Source organism: Dermochelys coriacea, chromosome 3 (assembly GCF_009764565.3).
Source record: "Dermochelys coriacea isolate rDerCor1 chromosome 3, rDerCor1.pri.v4, whole genome shotgun sequence".
Classification (NCBI taxonomy): Eukaryota; Metazoa; Chordata; order Testudines; family Dermochelyidae; genus Dermochelys; species Dermochelys coriacea.
Window position 1 is genome coordinate 135,841,076 of NC_050070.1, and position 25,760 is coordinate 135,866,835.

The following is a 25,760-nucleotide window of genomic DNA, read 5'->3' on the forward strand; positions in this document are numbered from 1 at the left end:
GGTGGAGGGATGAAAGTAGAACTGGCAAAGCTACAATTAACAGAATTACCAGTAAGAAGTTTTCTCTTGTTGTATATGTCCTCTCCCTCATCCTATAACGAACACACTAATTGGATACACAGTGGAAATCAAGAGGAAAACATACTTCTGATGTGTTAGCATATTCTCCATTTAACATTAATTAATAACAAAAACTTGCATAAAAAAGGGCCATATAGTAATTTAGCAGATCGTATGGGTGAAGGGTCAGCCCAAATTGCTGACAGCAGCTTAAAGATTAAGAATCTTTAGTATAAAGTGAGGGAAAAGAAATTCCCATACCAAACTACTAATGTGATCACTGACATAGCTAAAAGAAAAGGAGGACTTGTGGCACCTTAGAGACTAACAAATTTATTTGAGCATAAGCTTTTGTGAGCTACAACTCACTTCATCGGATGCATCCGCTGAAGTGAGCTGTAGCTCACGAAAGCTTATGCTCAAATAAATTTGTGAGTCTCTAAGTTGCCACAAGTCCTCCTTTTCTTTTTGCGGATACAGAGTAACACGGCTGCTACTCTGAAACCTGACATAGCTAAAGATCCTTCTTGACATCAAGGTGAAATAAGGGAGGTTGTGCTAGGTCTGACTGAAATAAATACCTTCTCTCACATCTGAAAAGAAGAAACAAAACAGCCAGGGATATTTTGCAAAATGAGAAGTAGGACTGTATTCTATTTAGACCAAAAGTCTCAGATATTGTGGAAATTCAGGAGATTTCCTTCCCGTAAGTACTCTGGGTCAGAAGAGAAGGAAAAAAAGCTAGATTTGGAAAGTGGCTCACAACCAAGAAAATGCTTGTCACAAGAGGGTGACGACACAGAACCATAAGAGGTCAGGGAGGAAAGCACTGACCAGATGTTCCCAGGAAACTTAACTAGGGTTTCAAGAAGTATCATAGGTTTCAGAGTAGCAGCCGTGTTAGTCTGTATTCGCAAAAAGAAAAGAAGTACTTGTGGCACCTTAGAGACTAACAAATTTATTAGAGCATAAGCTTTCGTGAGCTACAGCTCACTTCATCCGATGCATCCGATGAAGTGAGCTGTAGCTCACGAAAGCTTATGCTCTAATAAATTTGTTAGTCTCTAAGGTGCCACAAGTACTTCTTTTCTTTTTAAGAAGTATCATGTATGCTATTTCCTTCAAGTGCTAAGAGAGCCAAAAAAGAGAGGTGCTGTAGGTACTGAGCAGAGTGCTGCAGGTACTGCTACCATCCGTTGTGGACCCTATGGTATCTTACACTGCAATTTGACACTGCCAGCTGACTCAGACTCGCGGGGCTTGGGCTAAACGGCTGTTTAACTGCAGTGTAGACATTTGAGTTTGGGCTTCTGCCTGAGTTCTGGCATCTTCCCACTTCATGGGGTCTTAGAGCACAGGCTCCAACCTGTGACCAAACATCTACACCGCAATTAAACAGCTCCTTAGTCCGAGCCCCATGAGCTCCAGTCAGTTAGCATGGGCCAGCTGCGGGTGTCTAGCTGCAGTGTAGACACACCCTAAGATACTATTCCTGAAGCTCAGAGCAGATACTTGTAACACTAAGTACCAAAACTGCAAAAGTAGGTATCCCTTGTTGTAATTAAATTCCCCGCTAGATTCTAGAACAATGTGCTAATGGGACAGAATTAAGATTTGATATGCCAAGATCTACAGAAGAGTGTTTGTACATTCTCAGAGTGTGCAGACCCAATGGATTTCACAGGGGGACTGAAGTGAGACACTGTAGCAAGGCGAGTTAATGATCTCTGTTATTCTGAGAATATCATGAAGAACCAACTGACTGTACTCTGATGCCAAGGCATCCTGGCGATTGTTAGATGCAGACATATAACCTTCAATATTCTGCTATCTCAGCCTATTGTTACATTAGATAATCTCATCGGTGTTCACTCTGGGAATACCAGTGTACCTGTCAGCATTATGAAGGTTAAAGGAGTCAGCAAAGTAGCTCGTTTCTAACTTGAGGAAGCAAGCAGCTCGCTGCTAACACTCATACTGTAAATATTTTATTATAACTCAAAGTGGACCCTGGTCCACACCTCCATATTTGGCTGAAGCTAGATTTAGTCCTCCTATTCCCATCATGCTAGTAAAGGAGAAGAAACTGGGAGGCAGAGCCCCATTTGGAGGGGGACACACGACGGAAAGCAGCCTTAAAAAAAAAGAATCTAATCTCTCAGATTTCTATGGCACCTATTACCACGGTATCTAAGTGTGAAATGAAGATGATGGAAATGAAAAAACTGTTCCTACCCATGCTTTGAACGGCACAGTTAGAGAGGCCATGTGAGTAGAAATAAGGGAACCAATGAAATTCTTCATGGCCCGGGAGAGCTAGAACAATCTGGAGGGGAAGGACTGTCTAGTTCCAAGAGTGTTCTCTCACATATTTTGTTGGAGGAGAAAGGCCACCCATGCAGGGAACCCACAGAGCATAACAACTGAAATGGAAACAGGAGACAGGAGAAAAACAGGGCAGGATCATATTGCTCCCACTCAAAAAAAGAAAGTGAAGCTCTAGCTGTTACTTTGCAAACCTCCTGCCCAGTAGATGCCAGAGACACTAGAGAAGCAATTTCAGAACTACCATAGCAAATCCATTAGATTTGAAGGTGTCAAAAGCCAGGCTTGTTCACCAAGGCATTTAGGGAGCTTGCATGGGGAAGGAAGAGCAGCTCATGCTACACCAGCGAAGGCAAGGCTGGCAGAAGGAGGTGTAGCTACCTCCCAAAGGCAAAGGCTCTAAAGGCCAAACCCTTAAAAACAGTAGTACTTAAGAGCTCAGATTCTCCTCACCCATGCCTCCCAAGTGGCCCTTCCAGGAGAAGTGAGCATAAGTAGGTGAGAGTAACAGACAGAGAAAGACATTCCTGCAGTTGGCAAACCCTGAAAGGACCGTAGAAGGGCACCATATGAGGAGTAAAAAGAAAAGGAGGACTTGTGGCACCTTAGAGACTAACAAATTTATTTCAGCATAAGCTTTCATGAGCTACAGCTCATTTCATCGTAAGTATGAGGAATAAGTGAGTTTGGAGAGGTGGCAGAATTCCAACCTCACACACCTGCAGCCTCCTGAAAAGCCCCAACCAGGAAAGATGGGTTGAGACACAGAGTACAGTAGTTGTTTAGGACCCAGACAGTTCAACCTTATGTCTAAAGCTCCAACCAGGGTTGGGAGCATTAGGCTGCTGCATTGCAGTCAGCATTGCAGGGATGAATAACTGAGTCAAGAGAAACAGCTCCCACTCCCTAGCTAAAGAAGGGGTGCTCTGGACAGAGCCAGAATCTGAGCACCAAGAGAAAGTACAGAGGAAAAAACGGAATCAAACTCCCTACACACACACAGCCTCATAGCCAGCTGTGAAGCAGAGTTCTTTCCTCTTACTTCCATCTTTTCTCATCTTCTTTATTTCTGAACTGGAGACTGGGGGTGGGGGGAGAGAAAGAACAGTTAATTAGAAGATAGGTACAGGACTGCACTCCATACTTCCAAAACAAAGGAGACAGAGGTGGAAGAGAAGTGGGTGGGCTGGCACCTTGCCCGAAAGTTCTTCTGCTTCTTTTTGTCAGGGTAGGCAGAGAGATAACATCTAGTGAACCAATTCTATCATAGGAGAGGAAAGAAGAGAGATACAAAAACTTAGACATTTTTTGTAATTATTTGAAAGATTAAAAAAGTATTAGGACAAATTCATCCCTCATGTTTCACCACCACAAACTAGTGGAACTCAAGGCTGATAGCAGAAAGTCTACCTGAAGGTTGAGAAATGGTACAAGCTACCTGCAACTTCCTCTCCATAAGGAGGCCTGGAGCAAGAAGGCCTAGCCCAGCAGTGCTGGGGATGTGCCAGCCCAGCCAACTAGGAGACACGCTGTTCAGTTTATCTCCCAGGGAGTTTCTGCCAGTGGGACTCCTATATAGGCCTGTATACGCTGCTTCCCCAGCAGAACCCCTATGCAAATGGTGGTGGAACCTGAATTTCTTTAGCATTTAAAACCTCCTTTAGAATAGATGCCTCCAAAGGCGTGGGGTGGAGGGCAATTGAAAACTAATCATTAAGATAAAAACAGATATGTGTTTAAAGACAATTTTCAACTACCTTAAATATTACATTTTCTTTGCACTGTCAGGTAAGAACATAAGACCAGCTATACTGGATCAGACCAAAGGTCCATCTAGCCCAGTATCCTGTCTTCCAAAAGTGGCCAATGTGAGGTGCCCCAGAGGGAATGAACAGAACAGGCAATCATCAAGTGATTCATCCTGTCGCCCATTCCCAGCTTCTGGCAAACAGAGGCTAGGAACACCATCCCTACCCATTCTGGCTAATAGCCATTGATGGACCTCTCCTCCATGAACTTATCTAGCTCTTTTTTGAACCCTGTTATAGTCTTGGCCTCCACAACATCCTATGGCAAGGAGTTCCACAGGTTGTCTGTGTGCTGTGTGAAAAAATACATCCTTTTGTTTGTTTTAAATCTGCTGCCTATTAATTTCATTTGGTGAACCCTAGGTCTTGTGTTATGAGAAGGAGTAAATAACACTTCCTTACTTACTTTCTCCACACCAGTCATAATTTTATAGACCTCTATCATATCCCCCTCCTTAGTCATCTCTTTTCCAAGCTGAAAAGTCCCAGTCTTATTAATCGCTCCATATGAAAGCCGTTCCATACCCATTTTTTTTGCAATAAATAGAGGTACAATAAATATATATTTTTAACCACAGTTAGGAGACATTCAGTCTCTATAATTAGCTTGCAAGCACGCTGTAGTCATGAACATATATTAGTCAGGGGCATGTTCTGTTCTTTTTTCGAGTAACTGTAAGATGCACTTGGCAGCACATGTCTCTTCCTTCCATCTCACCCTTGCCTCACTCTGCCCTATCCCAACAACATAGTTCTTGGCCCTTACATATTACTGCTTCAGGTGCAGTGAGGGCTATATCTGATCCTAAGCTCGATCTTCAGATTTGGTCTTTCACCTATCTTTAGCTCCTATTGTTTCAGTCCTTTGACTGTGTGTGTGAAGAGATAGTTTCCTGAGTCCATTCACAGTTGTTAATTTGGTTTCCACGGGGAGGTTTTACAAGTAAGAATTTCATCTAAGAAAGACATGTGTGTTAAAGATAGAAGGAGCATGAAAATCTGTGCTGGTGAGTTCTAAGCAGAGTGCCAATATACAGCTGATGAAAACAGACAGTTTGCAATGTTATACTTGCCTCTTCTTCACTGTTATTATCCTCCTTTTCTTTTTCATCTTCTTCCTCTTCTTCAGCTTCACTGCTGGAGCTCTCCTCTTTCAACTCAGTCTTCCAGTTACTGGGAACAGTTCTGCTTTTACGGAATTCAAGGGCTTGGTCAAAGGCTGCAAGAAGACCAGCATTTATTAGCATTAGAAGAAGGATCAATTTTGCTCCAAAAATAAAATAAAATAAAATAAAATAAAATAAAATAAAATAAATAAAGCTTAGGGGAAGGCAAGGGAAGAGTGAGAATCCAAATCATAGGACTTTAGCAGTGCTGTTCCACAGCCACTCCTTATCTGCATCCTTATGCAGAGCTGCTCAGCCATGCATACCCAGTAGTCTCTGCATCAGGCACTTCAAGCTATTTACAGTTGTTATTAATTATGCTGAAGTGATCCCTAAAGGCACCAACACCCTGTGTTAGGCCATGTACAAATACATAATTAAGAGGCATCCCTGTCCTAAAGAATATAGGGTCCAAATTAATGACAAGGCGCAACTTGTGGATAAATAAAAGGGTAGGAATGGGGAATAAAGAGGATTGAAGTAACAATAATATAAGCATTTATTTTGCAAAGATTAGTTGAGCACACCATGTAGCTTGCCAAAGAGCCCACCTCTCCAGCATGCAGAATTTGTGGAGGCAACCCTTTCAAGATTATCCTGATCAGCACACCATGGTGCAAACAACTTTATGAAGGCCCAAAACAGGGGGGGCTGGATTTCAGACAAAATCCATGAAGTTGGTTTCCACTACATTACTACTCCTTTTGTTTGTTGTTCCAGCATATATAAGCAATGCATTATAGTTTTTATGCTTTTAAAGATTGTGCTTGATGACTTTATAGAAATTTTTCGTTTCTAAAAGTCTGTAGACAACATCATAGAGAAGCCATATTTCTGTAATTTTACAGAATGCAAAAGCATGCTTTCTTATGTATTTGGTGCAATATATACCACTAGCTAGTTGTAATTAATCAAGAAAAAAATGCTCTTTTTGTATTTAAAGGTTATTCTTACCTTGTTTTAACAAAGCATCAGGCTTTGGTGAAGTTTCACTAATTTCTTGAACATCTTTTCTTGGTACAGAAGCACTAGAGAATTTAAAAGAGTGTTGACAAGGCAACAATTATTTAAAGTATACTTTTTAAAAATCACATATTTTTAAAAGCCAGCATTTATCAAACTGGGGATCCTGACCCAAAGGGGGTCGCAAGGCTAAGGTCATGAGATCAAGGATACTATACATCACATTTTCCCAGACTTGACCTTTTTTTGGTCCTCCGATCTCTGTCCGGGTAGATTTTTGAAATACAAACAAATGTCCGTGATTTTTCCTGGCTCATCCTGTTTCCTTGCCGTCAGAGCTGGGTGGTCAGACAGCGGCGACTGCTGGCCAGGTGCCTACCGCTGGAGACAGTGCCATCACTCTGCAGCAGTGCAGAAGTAAGTGTAGAATGGTTTATGATACTGCCACCTTTACTTCTGCACTGCTGCTGGTGGGAGCACTGTCTTCAGATGTGGGCAGCAGGAGAGCTGTGGCTGCTAGCTGGCTGCCCAGCTCTGAAGGCACAGCCACCGCCAGCAGCAGCGAAGAAGTAAGGCATGGTATGGTTACTTAGCTCTGTAGGGATGTGCACTGATGCCATGAAAGCTATGTCCAGAAACAAGGCGGCGGGTGGGGGGGGTCAGGTCATCACAGCCTGAAATATTTTCAAAGGGAGGGCGCAGAGAAAAAAAATAGTCTGACAACCCCTGTTATAAAGGGATAATATCAAACAATACACAGAGCTATTAAATGTGTAGAAAGAGCATATGAAATGTATCTGGACAATGACATCAATAAATCACGATTTATCATGCAAGTTTATTTCAATAAGACAATATCGTCTTCAGCAAGTTAAATATTGCTGACAGTTCATTAAAATATACCCTTTTTACTATTATAGTTTCGTACAGTATTAAAAAAATGGAGCTGAAAAAATCCAACTGCCTTAAAAATTTGGGTGGACCATGCGTAGGGCTCCATGTCTGTCATGGAGGTCGCAGAAGTCATGGATTACATTCTTCCATGACCGCTGTGATTTCTGCAGCGGCCAGTGTGGCAGACCCTAGGGCTGCCCAAGCAGATGGCTTCAGGGTCAGCTGTTCAGGTGGCGCCGGGAACAGCCACACCATCCACTGCTGGAGTGGCTCTGCAGCCAGCTGCTCAGATGGCCTCGCAGCCAGCCACACTGGCTGCTGCTCAGGCGGCCCCGGGCAGCTGGTTCTAGGAACCTCTCGAGCAGCGGTCCCCATGGCAGCCAGAGCAGCAGCTGCTCTGGAAGTGGCCCCCAGCAGCTGGTGCCGTTGCCCACACCCCCTCCCCCCACGTTTAGTCAGGGGTATTTACAGTATAAGTCATGGACAAGTCATGGGACATGAATTTTTGATAATTGCCCATGACCTGTCCAAGACTTTTACTAAAAATACCCATGACTAAATCGTAGCCTTAATCATGAGCATCCATTCATTAGCACATTCAGGAAAGCATTCGCTTAACAGCGGGTGTCACACACTTTAGATGGTGCACATATTTAATTGGTAGCTTCTATGTTTCTACTCACAATTTACCATCCTTGAAAGAACGAACTAGAACATTGTCCTTTTTCACTGCAATATCATCACTACAATCTGGACAAACCACCTACAAAAAGATAAGAAGTAAACATTAAAAAAAAAGATATGCTGCATTTATAACACTTTGAGGAAGTAGTTAGAGCCTAACCAAGCAACGCGCTTACCACCCTTACCTCCAACTGACTTCAGTGGGAGTTGAGGGTGCTGAGCAACTCTCAGGATTTCACCTTTAAGGGCCAATCTTGCAAATGTTTAGGAGATGAAATCTGCTCCTCTATACAAGTGTTAGGGGCCCTTAGTGAGGAAAAAATGGTTACTCACCTTCTTGTAACTGTTGTTCTTTGAGATGTGTTGTTCACATCCATTCCAATCAGGTGTGCGTGCGCTGCGTGCACAGTTGTTGGAAATTTTCCCCTTAGCAGCTTTTGGAGTGGCGCCTTCATGGCACTCAATGTATGACCCTGCCGACCCGACCCTCCTTCAGTTCCTTCTTGCCAGCTACTCCGACAGAGGGGAAGGAGTGTGGGTATTGGAATGGACATGAACACATCTCGAAGAACAACAGTTACAAGAAGGTGAATAACCATTTTTTCTTCTTTGAGTGCTTGTTCATGTCGATTCCAATCAGGTGACTCCCAAGCTGTCTCCTAGAGGTGGGGTCAGAGTTAAGGAACCATTGATTGGAGAACTGCCCTGCCAAAAGCTGCGTCCTCTCTGGCATGCCCTGTGATGGCATAGTGGGTAATAAATGTGTGCTTGGATGACCAGGTCGCCGCTCTGGAGATTTCCTGGATGGGCATCTGAGCCAGGAAAGCAGAGGATGAGGCTTGAGCCCTCGTCGAGTGCGGTGTAATAGGAGAAGCTGGAACCTTGGCGAAGGCGTAGCAAGTACGGATGCAGTCCGTGATTCATGATGAAATGCGCTGTGAGGAGACCGGAAGTCCTTTCATCCAGTCTGCCACCACTATGAACAGTTGGTTCGATTTTCTGAAAGGCTTTGTGCACTCAATGTACAACGCTAGCACTCTCTGGACGACTAGCGAATGAAGACTCTGCTCCCATGCACTGACATGCAGCCTGGGATAGAAGACTGGTAGAAAAATGTCTTGTTCAATGTGGAATTGAGATACCACCTTGGACAGGAAGGCTGGGTGAGGCCTGAGCTGTACCTTGTCCTTATGGAAGACCATGTTGTGTGTGTGAGTTTAGTGCTTTTAACTCGGACACTCTCCTGGCTGAAGTGATGGCAACCAGGAACGCTACCTTCCATGAAAGATACAGAAGGGAGATATAGCCAGTGGTTCAAATGAGACTCCCATTAGTCTGGAGAGGACCAGACTGAGATCCCAAATGGGTACAGGTGGTCAAGAATGTGGGTACAGCCTTTCCAAACCCTTGAGGAAACAGCCTACCATGGAGTTGGTGAATACAGAGTGCCCTGACTCTCCTGGGTGAAACCCTGAGATGGTCGCAAGGTGTACCCTGATAGATGATCCTGCCAATCCTTGCTGTTTCAGATGTAGTAGGTATTCCAGGATGAGTGGTATAGAAGTCTGAAGTGGAGATGTGAGACACTGTTCAAACCAGCACAAGAACCTTTTCCATTTAGCTAGATAAGTGGCCCTGGGGGAAGGTTTCCTGCTACGAAGCAACACCTCCTTTACCGAATTCAAGCATTGGAGCTCCGTTGGGTTTAGCCATGAAGCTTCCAAGCCGTGAGATGAAGAGATTGGAGGTCTGGGTGAAGGAGGCGACCATAGTCCTGTGTGATCAGATCTGGGTAAAGTGGCAGTGCTATAGGGGTGTCCACTGACATCTCCAGAAGCATGGAGTACCAATGTTGTCATGGCCATGCTGGGGCCAGGATGATCATGTCTGCTGTCTCTGTGGATCTTGAGCAGCACCTTGTGGACGAGTGGAACCGGCGAGAAGGCATACGTGAAGTGTCCCCCCAAGTAGCAGGAACGCATCCGAGATGGAGCCCAGACTGTGTTTCTGGAAGGAGCAGAACATTGGACACTTCCTGTTGCTCATGGTGGCGAACAGGTCCATCTGGGGAAAGCCCCACCTTTGGAAGACGGAATGGAAGACATCCAGATGGATTGACCACTTGTGGTTGAGAAACGACCTGCTGAGATGGTCTGCAATCTCATTCTGCAGGCCTGGGAAACAGGACACCTCCAGGTGAATAGAGTGGGCGATACAGAAATCCCAAAGCTGAAGAGCTTCCTGACAGAGAGGGGAGGAGCGGGCTCTGCCCTGTTTGTTTATGTAAAACATGGCGGTGGTATTGTGCACTTGAAGTCTGTCCTTGAAGGTCTGGCAGGCTAGTCTCACCATTCTGAGTTCCTTTATATTGATGTGGAGCGGGATCTCAGACTGCGACCACCTGCCCTGAGTCTGTAGATCTCCTAGGTGGGCCCCCCAACCCAGGTCTGATGCATCCGTTACTAAAGTCATGGATGGCTGAGGAGCGCTGAATGGGACTCCCTTGCATACCATGCGAGGGTCCAGCCACCAGCATAGGGTGTCAAGGACTCGTCCTGCCACTGTTACATTGAATCCAAACTATGTTAGCCTGGGTGATAAACTGAAGCGAGCCAAGCCTGGAGTGGCTTGAGTCTCAGTCTGGCATGTCTGACCACATAGATGCATGTTGCCATGTGTCTGAGGAGACTCAGGAATACCCTTGCAGTCGTAGTGGGGTATCGCTTGAGAGTCTGAATGATTCCTGTTAGTGCTTGGAGTCTGGACCCTGGCAATATCGCTCTCACCAAACCATGTCTAGCGCCGCCTCAATTAATTCTATTCTTTGGGTCAGTGACAACGTCAACTTGTCCATGTTGAGGAGGAGACCCAGTCTGTGGAAGGTATTTGTGACTAACCGGACTTGGGATTCCACCTGCTCCCTGGAACACCCCCATACCAGCCAGTCGTCGAGATAGGGATACACCTGTACCTGCCTCTTGGAGAAAGGTCGTGACCACTTGGTGAACACCCAGGGGGCTGTCGATAAACTGAATGGGAGCACCGTGAACTGGTAGTGCTTGTGATCGACCACAACCTCAAGAAATGTCTGTGGGCCAGACAAATGGCTATGTGGAAGTATGCAACTTTCATGTTGAGGGCGGCATACCAGTTCCCCGGATCCATGGAGGGAATGATCTAGCTCAGGGAGACCATGTGGAACTTCAACTTTACCATAAACTGGTTGAGTCCTCGCAGGTCTAAGATGGATCTGAGACCCCCCCTTAGCTTTGGGGATTAGCAAGTAATGGGAGTAGAACCCCTTGCCCCTTAGTTCCTGAGGAACCTCCTCCACTTCCCCTAAGGCGAGGAGCGATGCACTTCTTGGACAAGGAGTTGATCATGAGAAGGGTCCTTGAAGAGAGATAGGGAATGGGGGTGGGAGAGAAGGGAGGAGCAGAATTGGAGAGAATATCCCACCTCTACCATGCGAAGGACCCAATGGTCCAATGTTATAAGGGACAATCCACGGTAGAAGTGGGATAGATGGTTCAGAAAGAAGGGGAAAGGATCCAGTATGGAGTCTGGCACGCTATCCTCAGGCGCCCCCTTAAAACCCTTGTTTGGATCCTGACTGTGGCTTAGTCGGACCCTGGCCCTGGCGTGACGACTGGTTAGGAGACCTACGCCTATTGTTCCTGCCCTTACGGCGGTAAGGATCCTGCCTTGAGCGGAGTTGATATCGCCTCTGCTGTTGCTGGGGTTGAGGCTTGAAAGTTTTCTCTGGTTAGCAGGTGTATGCATCCCCAGAGACTTCATTGTTGCCCTTGAATCTTTGAGGCTATGGAGCCTCGAATCTGTCTGGTCTGAAAACAGCCCTGCACCTTCGAAGGGAAAGTCCTGCAGGGTCTGTTGGACCTCTGGGTGGAAGACCTGAAGCCTGGAGTCAGGAGGTTCTCATCATGACCATCCCTTAGGAGATGGTTCGTGCCTCCGAGTCAACCGCATCAAGGGAGGCTGAAGGGATGTCCTGGCCATTGCCTTCCCCTCCTCAACCAGAGCTGAGAATTCCACTCTTGACTCTGCAGGGAGCGTTTCTTTGTACTTGGACGTATCATCCCAAGAGTTAAAGAAGACGCCGCTCCAGAGGGTTCCTTAGCCAAGCCGACGGGAGCTGCTAAGGGAAAAGTTTCTGACGACCGCGCATGTGGCATGTGCACACCTGATTGGAATTGACATGAGCAAGCACTGGAAGAAGTGCTTTATTATGAAGAATCCTTATTATGCAGACTGAATTTTTTTAAAATAAACTATAAAATATGTGCCAAGCAAAGGCACTGGCACCCACAAAACAATGTTTAAAAATAAACCCAGCAACTGCATAAATGTAATGCAAATTAATCAACCCCCCGAGTCCTACAGCACCACAACCAGTCTTACCCAACTTTCATATGCAAGGGGTGGGCCTTGCCGAATGCCATGAAGGCTGGCAACTCTGGATGTTATGGACCTGAGGGGAAAGGGGTTCCAAACATCTGGGACCTAAAGCAGAGTGCCCTGCCAGCCACCTCCACCTCTTATAGTAATGGAGCTTCAGTGCAAGCGACTTTACTGACTGCACTTGTCCCAGGGCATCACTGGGATAGAGACAATTTCTTAGATAGGTAGATCTTATGCAATGTAGGACATTATAGGTCAAAGGAACATCTACAATCAATTTGGAAATCAACTGATAGCTTGTGCATTTTGTAGAGCGTAGGTTTCATGTGCTCACAAAGAGAAATACTGTTTAATAAGCAGCACATCAAATTCTGCACCAGCTGCAGTTTCTGAATAGATTAAGTTGTAGCCCCATGTAAAGCACATTACAGTAGTCTTATCTCAAGGCAACAAAGGTATGGATGACTGTTGCTAGGCCCAAGAAACAGATGCAATCTCCTAACCATCTGCAAATTGAAAAAGGCTGTCTTGGCTGTAGCTGTTACCTGATCTTCTAATAGCATCCAGGACCCCAAAATTGTACACCTGGTCAATCAAAGGCAAATGCACATCCTCAAAGGAGAAGAAACAGCACCCACACACTATCGCTTCAGGTGACTTACCTCAACCAACACCACTTAAGCCTTTTCTGGATCAAATCTCAGCCAGCTAGCCCTCCTCTATGCTCTAATCTCCAGATAATAAGTAATGCGAACTAATAGCTCTAAGATGGGTCAGTGGAGATGGAATTATAATGCTGCAGGGAATCAGCAGACTGAAAATAATGCAACTCATGCCACCTCGTTAACTTTTCCAAAGGTCTCATGTACACATTAAACAAGAGGGATGACAAGATGGAGCCCTACAGAACACCCTCTCTAACAACATTCAGGTAGGTTAGATCAAGACTATACAAGAGCAGCCTCTAGTATACTTATCAAAATTAGGTCTTTAAATTAAAGGCAACATGGTCTAATGCAGGGGTAGTCAGTTATTTTTCGCAAGGTCCAAATTTCTTGGTCAACGTACAGTCAAGGTCCAGATGCCAGAGACAATAATAAAAAATAATAATGATAGTAAGCAAATAAAAAGATTTTGGGGTCCGTTCAAAAGTGCCTGGCGGTCCAGATTTGGCCCATGGTCCAGTTATTGACTACCTCTGATCTAGTGCACTTAAACACAGGACTGTGAACCAGAGTCTTCACTTCTAATCTTGGTTCTCTTACTGACTCACTGTGTAGGTTCATACAAGCCCATGTACCTCTCCCTACCACATAGGAATATTTTGAGAATTAAGGTTTGCCCAGTATCTTGACTAAGCATAGCATTTCAGAAGCATCAAAGCTATTCCATCTTTTTTTGTGGTCCAGAGAATATGTACTATGATACCAAATACAGTATAACAGAGTGAAAAAAACACATGCTGAAGGGTATTATTCATTTTAAATATATGTCTCTATTATTCACACCAATATATAGTCATTATTAACTATAATGTACAATAAAATTAAGCCAAAGTTTCTCTACAACAAAATAATGTTATTTAGAAGATTAAATTTAAGGAGGCACTAAATCCTTGGCTCACAAACTGAGAAAATAAGCCCTTGGAGGCAGGCATCTTATCTTTTTGGCACGAACTTTACATTATACACAATGTGCTGTGTATATTTATGGAGCCGCATAACCAATTACAAAGTTAACTTGAGGGTGGTTCCTGATAAGGCACTAAAATAAGTTCTCTTTCTCCTCTTGCCTCTACACCACAAACTTCATGGTACTTGGGAAGAATTAGTCCTCACAGCCACAATGGGGACTAACTTTATTTTTAAACTATATTTTAAAAATGCCCTCTGGTTAATTTGAGACAGGGTATGTTTCTGTAACTTGTACAGATTACACATTTTTAAGTTTTAACTGTAAGATTGTGAGAATAAGTAAACCACAGCAAAATAGCAACAAAAAGGCAGCAGTGAGTTAATTAATCATTTGTTGAGCTCCAACAGTATGTTCTGTACTGGCACATGATTAGGTAGAAAATGATGTATGAAACAGAAGAGTTGAAATTGGAGAAGAATGAGTGGAAGGGTGAGCAGCAGAACAAGTCTCACATCTTGTTTTTTCAAGAGACGGTAACAACAAATTGTAAAATTATATTAAAATGTTTGCATTAACACCTTACATTATGAAACACAAATTTTAAAATCTAATTTGCTTTTCACTATTTATACTCTTCATTTGCTTTGGTATTCACTCAGTTTGGACAATGAAAGAGACTTCAGTTTCCCTTTTGTATTACAACATTTACATTCTCTATACTGAAGAGAGTTGTATAAATACAAAAGGGATCTTACTTCTAGTCATATTAGGTTTAGTTAAAACAGTATGATCTACTGAAAGAGAATGATGTTGTTTGCTCAAGGAGGTTTATAGCCTGAAGCAATTAAATCCACAACCAACCAGAATACTTCTGACTAAGATTACTTTTTTGAGAAAAAGCCATACACACACCCTTTTTAAAAAAAAAAAAAAAAAAAAAAAAAAGAAAAGGAGGACTTGTGGCACCCTAAAGACTGACAAATTTATTTGAGCATAAGCTTTCGTGAGCTCACGAAAGCTTATGCTCAAATAAATTTGTTGGTCTCTAAGGTGCCACAAGTCCTCCTTTTCTTTTTGCGGATACAGACTAACACGGCTGCTACTCTGAAATCTTTTTTTAAAGAGAACTTAAGTACGTTGAACAACAACCATGTTGTCCTATGAAATTTCGTAAGTGTGATGCTCTACTTTCTGACCTGTGGGAAATTCGCACAACAGTACTATGTGGGGAAATGTAAACTTCATACTTGAGGGTAGGATAGAGCTTCTGAACTGTGACTACTTACAAACCCTCCCCTCCATATGTATTACTCTGACAGTGACTTGCATAGGGTAGATCTCTGTGGAATAAAGTTTTGCGTAAAATAATCTGTGCTGGCTAGGACAGCACTAAAAACTTTGAAAATAACCTGTCCCAAGCATGGAAGTTTTCATTTTGCCAATGCAAGTAGAGGCTTATTTTTGAGAATTTCTGCACAGTTCCAGATTGTCCGGGTAAGCAACAGAGACAACACTAACTTATTATTATGGCTAATATTATTGGCTACTCTGGCAACAACCTGAGAGATTAAAAATTGCTGGGTTTTGGTCACAGTGGTGGGGAAGTTTTATTTTCAAACCATGCTGCACTACTGAACTAACTTTGAAGTATGCTGTAGTTTTAAATAATGACTGCCTCTTTGGTCTCTGTGAGAGAGAGATATGTGGTGATTAAAAAATATTGCTAAACTTCTCTATTTATAATCCTCAGGACAAATACCCCAGAGAATAATTATTTTGTTTACCTAATGTTTTCCAAGAAAAACCAAACTATTTTAATCTCCAAGAAAAAGCCAAAAGAAACATCTCCTGCCTTCACCAAGTCCCTGGAAAGATGCATCGTAACCAATTCAGCTATACTTGAAGATCTTAATTCCCAGCTACCTTGAGTAACACTACCCTTGATTTTCAGATAAACCCAATACCTACTGGAGGTTGCCGAAGGTATAATCAAGGGAACCTGTCCAACCAAAGGGACATAAAAAGATTTAAACTAATAGAACTGATTGTCTCAAGAGGTACTGAACAGGAGGTGTGGGGCTATCCCACCATAGTTTTAACTACAGCCTTCAATTAAGTAAAATGTTTTATTTCCTTACTTATTTTTAATTTTTCATAATGCCACCATCCACTGACAAGAACATCACACTGCTAGATAGTCTGCCCTTTTTTGGCTAGCTTTTGCCAGCTTTGTTGACTCTCCCTTCCGAGCCTCTTCACCCCGACCTCAAAAGGCACTGCTGCACTCCCTCGGAAAGCCACTGGACTGCACAGCAAGCCACAGGAGGAGGGGAGTAGCAAGTTTCAGAGTGAGAGCCGAGGATGACAGCTACTGCACTCTCCAGGGCTGATGGTGCAGTACAGCAACTTTTCAACAGAGGGAGTACACAGGCCTCTTTGTTAAAAAGAAAAATAAAGAGTCTTCAGCAAGTCTGCCCCCAGAGCCAAAGAGAAATGAGCAGAATACTTCACAGTGAAAAATTCATAGCCATTCTTATACTATGTATGAGAAAACCATTTTCTAAGTATACCGGCCAGATGCAAATGAAGTTTTAGGTGTTTTCAGTTAAAAAAAAAAAAAGCATTAGTTAAAATCAGATATTTAGTCAAAGATAGTTAAGTGGAAATTTCCTTGAAAACATGATGGTAATCTATCTTTGTATTCAGCTAGAAAGATCATGGAAGAACAAAACAAGGTACTTATTCAGTTACTGAGCATTTCTTAAATTATCCTTTTTAATGAATCTTGGTATTGAAATAAAAATCACAGTAATCTAGAAAAGCTAACATTGGCTATTTAGCAGTGAGCCCTAATTAACACAAGTTATTCAAGTGAAATTAAGAAAATCAGTAAGTCTGATTATTTGGAAGATTACAACCACATTAGCATTTGATTTTATTAGCAAACTTTTTTGATATATATTTCCCCTGGACAATTATGATACTGTTTAATGTTAAGAAACATACTACTGTGTACATTGGTTGCATGCGAGTCATACAGGACAAAGAAAAAGGACAATTACTATTCATTTGGTGTTTACAAAAGATTAAAAGCCTCTACAAAATATAAATTAAACACTTACCAAGGCTGGAAACCACACAACTTTCTTTTTATCCACATTAACATAGTCTACACACACAACTTTTCCTAATAGTTCATCTGTTTGTTTCCTATCATCTTCATCTTCATCACTGGATGAGGATGAAGATTCTTCTTCTGGTCTACAATGGGAAACAAGAGAGACTTAAACTTAATTTCACGATAATATATAGGTTTATAACCTGCCAATCAGAGAGGGTACAAAGCTAACTATCTGAAACAAAATTAAAGCATGGATAAGAAGAAATTTTTTTCAATTTACTATAGGAAATTTACAAAAATAGAAAAGGCTCCACATACTGTAATTCCAAAAATTTTCAGGATGCAGATTGATCACCACAGCATAAAAACCCAAATCACAGAATTTATTAAATCTTTAAATGCCTTCTTTTTTTTTTTTTCCAGAGAGACAAGGTGAGTGAGGTAATATCTTTTATTGGAACATCTCCTGTTGGTGAAAGAGACAAGCTTTTGAGCTTACACAGAGCTCTTCTTCAGGTCTGGGAAATGTACTCAGAGTGCCACAGCTAAATACAAGGTGGAACAGATTGTTTAATTTAAGTAGTTAACACATATGGAAACTCCACAGCATGAAGAAAAAGGAAGCAAAGCTTAACACCAACTCTTGTGTTTAGCTGTGACACTGAATACATTTCCCAGACCTGAAGAAGAGCTCTGTGTAAACCTGAAAGTGTCTCTCTCTCACCAGCAGAAGCTGGTCCTATAAAAGATATTACCTCACCTACCCTGTCTCTATAATGTCCTGGGACCAACACAGCTACAAAAACACTTCAGTTTTCCAGTTGTTACCCGTTTAAATAAAAGAAAACCTCAAAAGCAACTCTCTCTTGATTAGGTTAAGGCTGAACTGTAACTCAAGAGATCTTGGTTCTGGTCCGAGTTCTGCCACGAATTTCTTGTATTACCTTGGGCAAGTTGCTTTCTCTATTTGTGCCTCAATTTCACATCAGTAAAATGAGGTTAATAATACTTTCCAAGCTCACAGGGGCTGTGAGGCTACATTAATTGTGAAGCACTTAGATACTCTTGCGATTTGTACCATATAAAAGTTTTTACAAATAATAAAATTCCTCTTTAGAATTGCAAAGTTTCACAGTATGTATCAAAACTACTAAATACTTGCTGTTCAATCTCTTTGCAATTCTTTAATTCTCCTGTTTTCTTAATGTTGTACTCTTCCAAACAGCATGTTATTTAATGCTTGTTGGACTTCCCATCCCAGTGAAAATTACATTTTAGAAGTTAATGACTCCAGTTCATCTTTCGTATAAGTCCAAGATAGTCAACAGAGTTTCACAAGGACTCATTGAGCCCTGTTAGTTTAGAAACTAATGAAGAAGTTTATCCTTGTGAATTAATATAATTATAGCAAATTGCACAAAACGAATGTGTTTTGTTCTTTACAGGTAAAGAATCTCTATGGAAGAATAACTTGTGACATGACATTCATGGTTCAAATTCTTATTGCATATCTAAAGGAAAATTACCCTGGTTATGACATATGGCATGACATGCAGCATAACCTTAGGCGTCAATCCTGCAAACAGTTAAGCATGTGATTAACATCACTACTGTGAGTAGTAAGGATGAGGGCCGTGTTTGCAAAATTAGGGCGTGAGCTCTAATAACAGCATTTCAAGGCAGATTAGGAAGATATTCAGAATGCCTAAATACATTCCCAGATAAAAATTAAATTAAAATGGAGTTATGGTGGAGAATACACATTAGTAATTATGGGCAAACTATGTTACAGGAATGTTGAATTATCTCCAATCCAAATACTATAAATGTGGACATTCAAAGCTACAGTCACACTTAAAAGAAATGTAAAGATGTTAAGATACAAAAACACACAGTTAGGACACTCCAAAAAAACTTAACTCCACCTTGTTGTTATAGTATACAAAACCCCTATGATTATTTGAAGCAGTTTGATTAAACGGATATGTAGAGACATTAAATTGTTCTCCTTCCACCCCGAACAGTGTTACTACAGTAGCCATCTTATGCTATGGTCAGCTAATGGCCACAGCGCCACTGAGAACAATGGGAGATAGCAGCCATTTTGAAACAGGACAACTCTTCATGGAATTCTCTAAAGAAAAACATTTCCTCGGCTCTGCTGAAGGAGAAACTTTCAGTTATGAAGAATAATGGCAAAAAATGTCAATTAATCCCAAAAATATATTCTTCAAACATATCCTATGAAAAAAGATTTTAGTCAGTTTTAGCTTTATGGGAAGTTCATAGTCTGTATCATGCCATCATTAAGACCACCTTGGACAATAACAAAAAAGATTTGGCATAAGGTGCTAATTTTTTTTAAAGACTAATTCTGAAAAGGAATTTCAGTGAGCCAATCCAGCAGTGCTCAGGCTACATGAAGGGAGAGAACTGAATCAGTTAGCCAGAAATCAGAATAGTCGAACATTTTCAGGGGCCTCAAGTGTCTCTTTAGGAATAGAGTTTCTTTCAACAAGAATGGAGAACCTGGTAGAACTGAAACCAAGAAAAGGTCTGCCTTTGGGACAGACTCCCCACAAACCTTGTCCTTTGGAAATCCATATTATTTGGACTTGGCTGCTAGGAGAACTTATAGGCAAAGTTTTACAACTAGAAAGGGCTGAGGATTTAATGGCTAGATAGATAGGAAAGATGCCTTCTTCTGTGTCACCTTTCAATACAATTTTGCTATTCTTTAGTGGTCTGTTCTCCAATGACTGAAGTGTGAGATAAGGTGAATAATTGGAGGATTTAAAAAAAAAGTGTTACATGTCTCAATTTCCCCCCAAAATATATCTTTTCTTTTCCTTCTTTATCATGTTGTTAAGCATTTTTCCCAATTTTTTTTTAAATAGCAATAGCATAAATTGATAATATTTTTAAAGAAATCTTCCAGGCTGCTTTATAAGACTTTGGAACCTCTTGTAGAAAGAGGAGGAGGAGTCAGTAACCCCAATGTCTTTGTCAGATCAGTCAGAATGGTGGAGGGAAAGCAGGACACTGGGGAGTGGGAGAATAGAGAAATTGCTGCTGAGTTTTCCCTCAGTGTGTGCACAATTTCCCTTTCCTTTACTTCAGTTCAGTCAGTGTCGACAATAAGATAAAAATAACAGAGAGAGCTTTCTCTGCTGTGACCATGACTATACAGACAAATACCCAGAGAAAATAAGTTTTAGTGAGAGAGAGAGACAGACTGAAGAAAGTACATCAAACTGACTCTGTCACAAGTCAGTTGGAAGCAAAAGGTGAAGCAATCAATCACAAACTAATGTATTGAGGGTGAAGAACAATGGTTTGGGCTCATGTGTAAATATGCTGCCTCTAAAGTAAAATTTTATTCACAGAGCCCTCTAAACATCATTGATGATGCTGGTGCAAACAAGGAAGTTAACTGAAAAGACGTGTTAATTTCAAGCTCTGTTATCCCAATGGGGCAGGCTCAATGTACTGAAAAGAAAAGAATAAAATGTATAAAAATCAACCATATTTAAGAGTATTATGAACAAGGGAAGAGTTCAATATAAGCACTATTTTTAAAAAATGTCTATTTAAATGTCTTCTTACGCGCTTGTCAGAATGAAGGTGACCCTATTGTATTCTTGTGAAGCACATCTTTCTTAAGTACTAAATTTATTGCTGAAGACTTCAGGGATCAGCAATTTTACTGTTTGAAAAATAATAGAATGTCTAAAAAAGGAATCATAAGACCTTTTGAAATTCTTGATAAAACCCACTTCTACTGTATATAGTTATTTTTTCCCCACTATAGCACAAAATGTTTTATTCTGCTTCCAAGAAGTAGGGTTTGCAATAGAACCAGATGGTCAATTCTGCCGTTTGAAATCTTCAGAAATCCCCTTTTCTCTGTTTTTTGGAAGGAAGTACATTTTTTAATAGGAACACTGAAGCACTAGGATAGCCTTTTCGGTTATGGTAATGTCTTCAGTCAATTGCTCTAGTGCAAAGCTTACTCCTGGGGGAATTTTGCGCCACTGACCACATGCAGAATTTATGTCCCCTGCAGATTTTTTTTTCTCTGCAGAAAATACGTTCTGCTGGAGAGGCACTGAAATTACACCTTTTCCCCATCGGGGCTGCTATGGTACTGGAAGAGAAGGCAGCCAGCTCAGCCAGCCACGGACAGGGAATGTGAGATTGCATTCCTCACAGTGCCTTGCCCTCAGGACTAAGGTAAGAAAGCTCAAGGTATGGAGGGGACGGACAGAGCGGGGCATATGGGGCTGCTGATGGGTCACATAGACTGGGGTTCAGAAGGGCTAGTGGGGGGGGCAGACTGAGGTGGGAGCACAGAAGCTAGTGGGGTGACAGCATCGAACCAGGGACTGAATGGGCGTGGGGGTGCAGGGCAACATGGGGACAGGGGGAAGCGGATGGCTGAGTGGTGGTGTAGGGACACATGGGGACGGGGAAGGAGGGGTGCAGGGACACATAGGGATGGAGGAAGAAGGGTGGCTGAGTGGGGGTGCAGGGACACATGGCAACAGGGAGAGGAGGGGTGCAGAGACACATAGGGATGGTGGAGGAGGGATGGCTGAGTGGGGGTGAAGGGACACATGGGAACTGGGGGGAGGGGTAGCTGAGTGGGAGTGCAAGGACAAATGGGGAATGGGGATAGATGTGCCTGACTGAATGGGAGAGGCTAGGGGTCAGCCAGGGTCTGCATGGGGGAGACTCCTCAATTCCCTAACAATCCTTACCCCCTCCAAAAAAAACCCCAACTGTTCCATATTTCTCCCACCCACACCCAACCACCTTCCAGGTTCACTTCCAGGCTCCTTCCCGGTAATTACTTCCCTCTCCCTCAGCTCCTGTTACCCCTGACTCCCAAGCCTTTGCACTGCTTCTGAGGGGAGCAGGAAATATGTTTCTGGATTGTAGTTTAAATGATTTATTACTCAAAGTTTTGTATTAATATGCCTAGTAATGAATGTATTTCTCAGAAAACATTTCCTGAATCTATTTGGTTGTCTGTATTGTTACAGACATACTTGCTGACAGATACTTCAAAATAAATGACCAAAATAATTAAAACTGGTGTAATTATATTGTGTTATTTTGATAAATAAAATATGCAGAATTTTAAAATATTGCGCAGAATTTTAAAATTTTTGGTGCAGAATTCCCCCAGGCGTAAAAGCTGACAAATGAATTCCACAGAGCAAAATACTGAACATTGCTTTGCAGATTCTATCCAAGAGGTCCAATTACAAAGCTAAAAGAGCAGTAACTTGGGTTAATTACAACTTCTGATAACTGTGTTAATAACTTGTGCTCACCATTGGAGCTGTTAACGCAAAAGAAAGAGGAATTATTCAACAGAGATTTTAATGTAGATTTTCTGAAGATCATGACTATCAAGATTCATAGATTATAGATTCATAGATACTAAGGTCAGAAGGGACCATTCTGATCATCTAGTCCGACCTCCTGCACAGCGCAGGCCACAGAATCTCACCCACCCACTCCTATGAAAAACCTCACCTATGTCTGAGCTATTGAAGTCCTTAAATCATGGTTTAAAGACTTCAAGGAGCAGAGAAGCCTCCCTCAAGTCAACCATGCCCCATGCTACAGAGGAAGGGCCTCTCCAATCTGCCCTGGAGGAAAATTCCTTCCCGACCCCAAATATGGCAATCAGCTAAACCTTGAGCATATGGGCAAGATTCACCAGCCAGATACTACAGAAAATTCTTTCCTGGGTAACTCAGATCCTATCCATCTAATATCCCATCTCAGGGGATTACACCTATTTACCCTGAATATTTAAAGATTACTTACCAAAATCCCATTATCCCATCATACCATCTCCTCCATAAACTTATCGAGTAGAATCTTAAAACCAGATAGATCTTTTGCCCCCACTGCTTCCCTTGGAAGGCTATTCCAAAACTTCACACCTCTGATGGTTAGAAACCTTCGTCTAATTTCAAGTCTAAACTTCCTGGTGGCCAGTTTATACCCATTTGTTCTTGTGTCCACATTGGTGCTGAGCTGAAATAATTCCTCTCCCTCTCCTGTATTTATCCCTCTGATATATTTATAGAGAGCAATCATATCTCCCCTCAACCTTCTTTTAGTTAGGCTAAACAAGCCAAGCTCCTTAAGTCTCCTTTCATAAGACAAGTTTTCCATTCCTCGGATCATCCTAGTAGCCCTTCTCTGTACCTGCTCCAGTTTGAATTTATCCTTTTTAAACATGGGAGACCAGAACTGCACACAGTATTCTAGGTGAGGTGTCACCAGTGCCTTGTATAATGGTACTAAAACCTCCTTATCCCTACTGGAAATGCCTCTCCTGATTCATCCCAAAACCGCATTAGCTTTTTTCACAGCCATATCACATTGGCAGCTCATAGTCATCCTATGATCATCCAGTACTCCAAGGTCCTTCTCCTCTTCCGTTACTTCTAATTGATGCGTCCCCAATTTGTAACTAAAATTCTTGTTATTAATCCCTAAATGCATAACCTTACACTTCTCACTATTACATTTCATCCTATTACTATTACTCCAGTTTACAAGGTCATCCAGATGCTCCTGTATAATATCCCGATCCTTCTCTGAATTGGCAATACCTCTCAGCTTTGTATCATCTGCAAACTTTATTAGCACACTCCCACTTTTTGTGCCAAGGTCAGTAATAAAAAGATTAAATAAGATTGCTCCCAAAACCGATCCCTGAGGAACTCCACTGGTAACCTCCCTCCAACCTGACAGTTCTCCTTTCAGTAGGACCCATTGCAGTCTCCCCTTTAACCAATTCCTTATCCACCTTTTGATGTTCATATTGATCCCCATCTTCTCCAATTTAACTAATAATTCCCCATGTGGCACGGTATCAAATGCCTTACTGAAATCTAGGTAAATTAGATCCACTGCATTTTCTTTATCTAAAAAATCTGTTACTTTTTCAAAAAAGGAGATTAGGTTGGTTTGGCACAATCTGCCTTTTGTAAAACCATGTTGTATTTTGTCCCATTTACCATTGACTTCAATGTCCTTAACTAATTTCTCCTTCAAAATTTTTTCCAGGACCTTGCATGCTACAGATGTCAAACTAACTGGCCTGTAGATACCCGGATCACTTTTTTTTCCTTTCTTAAAAATAGGAACTATATTAGCAATTCTCCAATCATTCGGTACTACTCCTGAGTTTACAGATTCATTAAAAATCCTTGCTAATGGGCTTGCAATTTCAGGTGCTAATTCCTTTAATATTCTTGGATGAAGATTATCTGGGCCCCCCGATTTAGTCCCATTAAGCTGTTTCAGTTTCACTTCTACCTCAGATATGGTAATATCTACCTCCATAATCTCATTCCCATTTGTCATGCGCTACCATTATCCCTAAGATCCTCTTTAGCCTTATTAAAGACTGAGGCAAAGTATTTGTTTAGATATTGGGCCATGCCAAGATTATCTTTAACCTTTGCATGGAAATTTGACCACCATATTTGTAGCAGTTTATTCTTCAGTGTCACATTTGGTTGCAAATGTACTCTTTTGAAGAGGGTGAACAATCTTTACCCATGGGACTAGATTTATGTAAAGAATTCCCAAAAGACTGCTTTGGGACCCTAGAGGCTAAAAAGACCTCATGTCAGCTACAGAAAGTCTTCCATCATACATAGTTTTGTAACTGTTTGAAAAAGTTTTCAAACAGTATACTGCCACAGGGAAATCTATTGCATGTTTTTTTCTTTTTCCCCCCCTTTTTAAAATTCCTGTCCACAATGAACAGTGAAATTGTGCTAGCTGGAAAACACATTGAGTACTTGTTGCAATCCTTGCAGTACAGCAAAGCAGGGAAAATTATTTCCTGACTTACTCTTCAACTTTAGAATAATGTCACTTTTCATTCAACTTGCTAAGTATCTTAAAAATTTATATAAGTCTGAAATATACAAAAACTTCTGGAATTAATGACACAATATAAGAAAGTAAATTAATACAGAGCTCAAATAAATGATTGAAAAGATATTTAAACTTACATATGATTAGATCTCCTTCCTCTGTTTGTTTTCTTTCCTATGACAGGAGTACCAAAATGTTCAGGGTTCGTGAGTGGGAGCTGATCTAATGTCTGTTGGAAGATCATTAAACTCATTAAAACTCAAACCAATAATTCTTCAAGAGTTTATACCAAGTCTAAGTTTGTATATACTTTAATAAATGTATTTTTTGTAAATGGAAAGTCTCCCTACCGACAATGTACTCAGAGCAGAGACAGCACTGCTTTAAAAATAATGGCCTTATCTTTTAGAAATTAACATTTCACAGCAACTACCTTCTTCCACATGCCCATTCACATTCATACACCCTGAAGGCCCTTTTCTGAGACCACTTATCAGTAAAGGAGAACAAACTCAGGCAGTGGGTCTGACATTCTGATATGAGATACTCCTTTCTCCTTGCTAGATGAAGCACATTCTGCTTCTGAAGCACCCGTACATCCACATCCCAATTATACATGTAAGGGAAATGGACAAAGGTCCCCCGTAGAAAAACTGAAGTTAGCAAGGCAGACCAACAGATACCGGCAAACCAAATGAAGTTAACTTTCTTATTAATTAATGACAAAATATTGCACAACTGTGTTCTTGCAAGAGAGAACAGAGTCTG

The 25,760-nt window shown here is 41.7% G+C and overlaps 1 protein-coding gene across 4 annotated transcripts in view; it reads right to left on the reverse strand.

Moving 5' to 3' along the window:
• Positions 1–25,760, reverse strand: part of ARID4B (AT-rich interaction domain 4B) — a 147,570-nt gene that overhangs the window by 56,291 nt on the left and 65,519 nt on the right. For all 4 annotated transcript variants that reach the window (XM_038397655.1, XM_038397653.2, XM_043511397.1 and 1 more), the window contains exons 7-11: positions 25,130–25,221; positions 17,077–17,215; positions 7,900–7,979; positions 6,314–6,387; positions 5,267–5,412 (exon numbers count right to left, since the gene is read on the reverse strand). In XM_038397655.1, the coding sequence (XP_038253583.1) occupies positions 5,267–5,412; positions 6,314–6,387; positions 7,900–7,979; positions 17,077–17,215; positions 25,130–25,221 (531 nt within the window). The remainder of the gene's footprint in view (positions 1–5,266; positions 5,413–6,313; positions 6,388–7,899; positions 7,980–17,076; positions 17,216–25,129; positions 25,222–25,760) is intronic.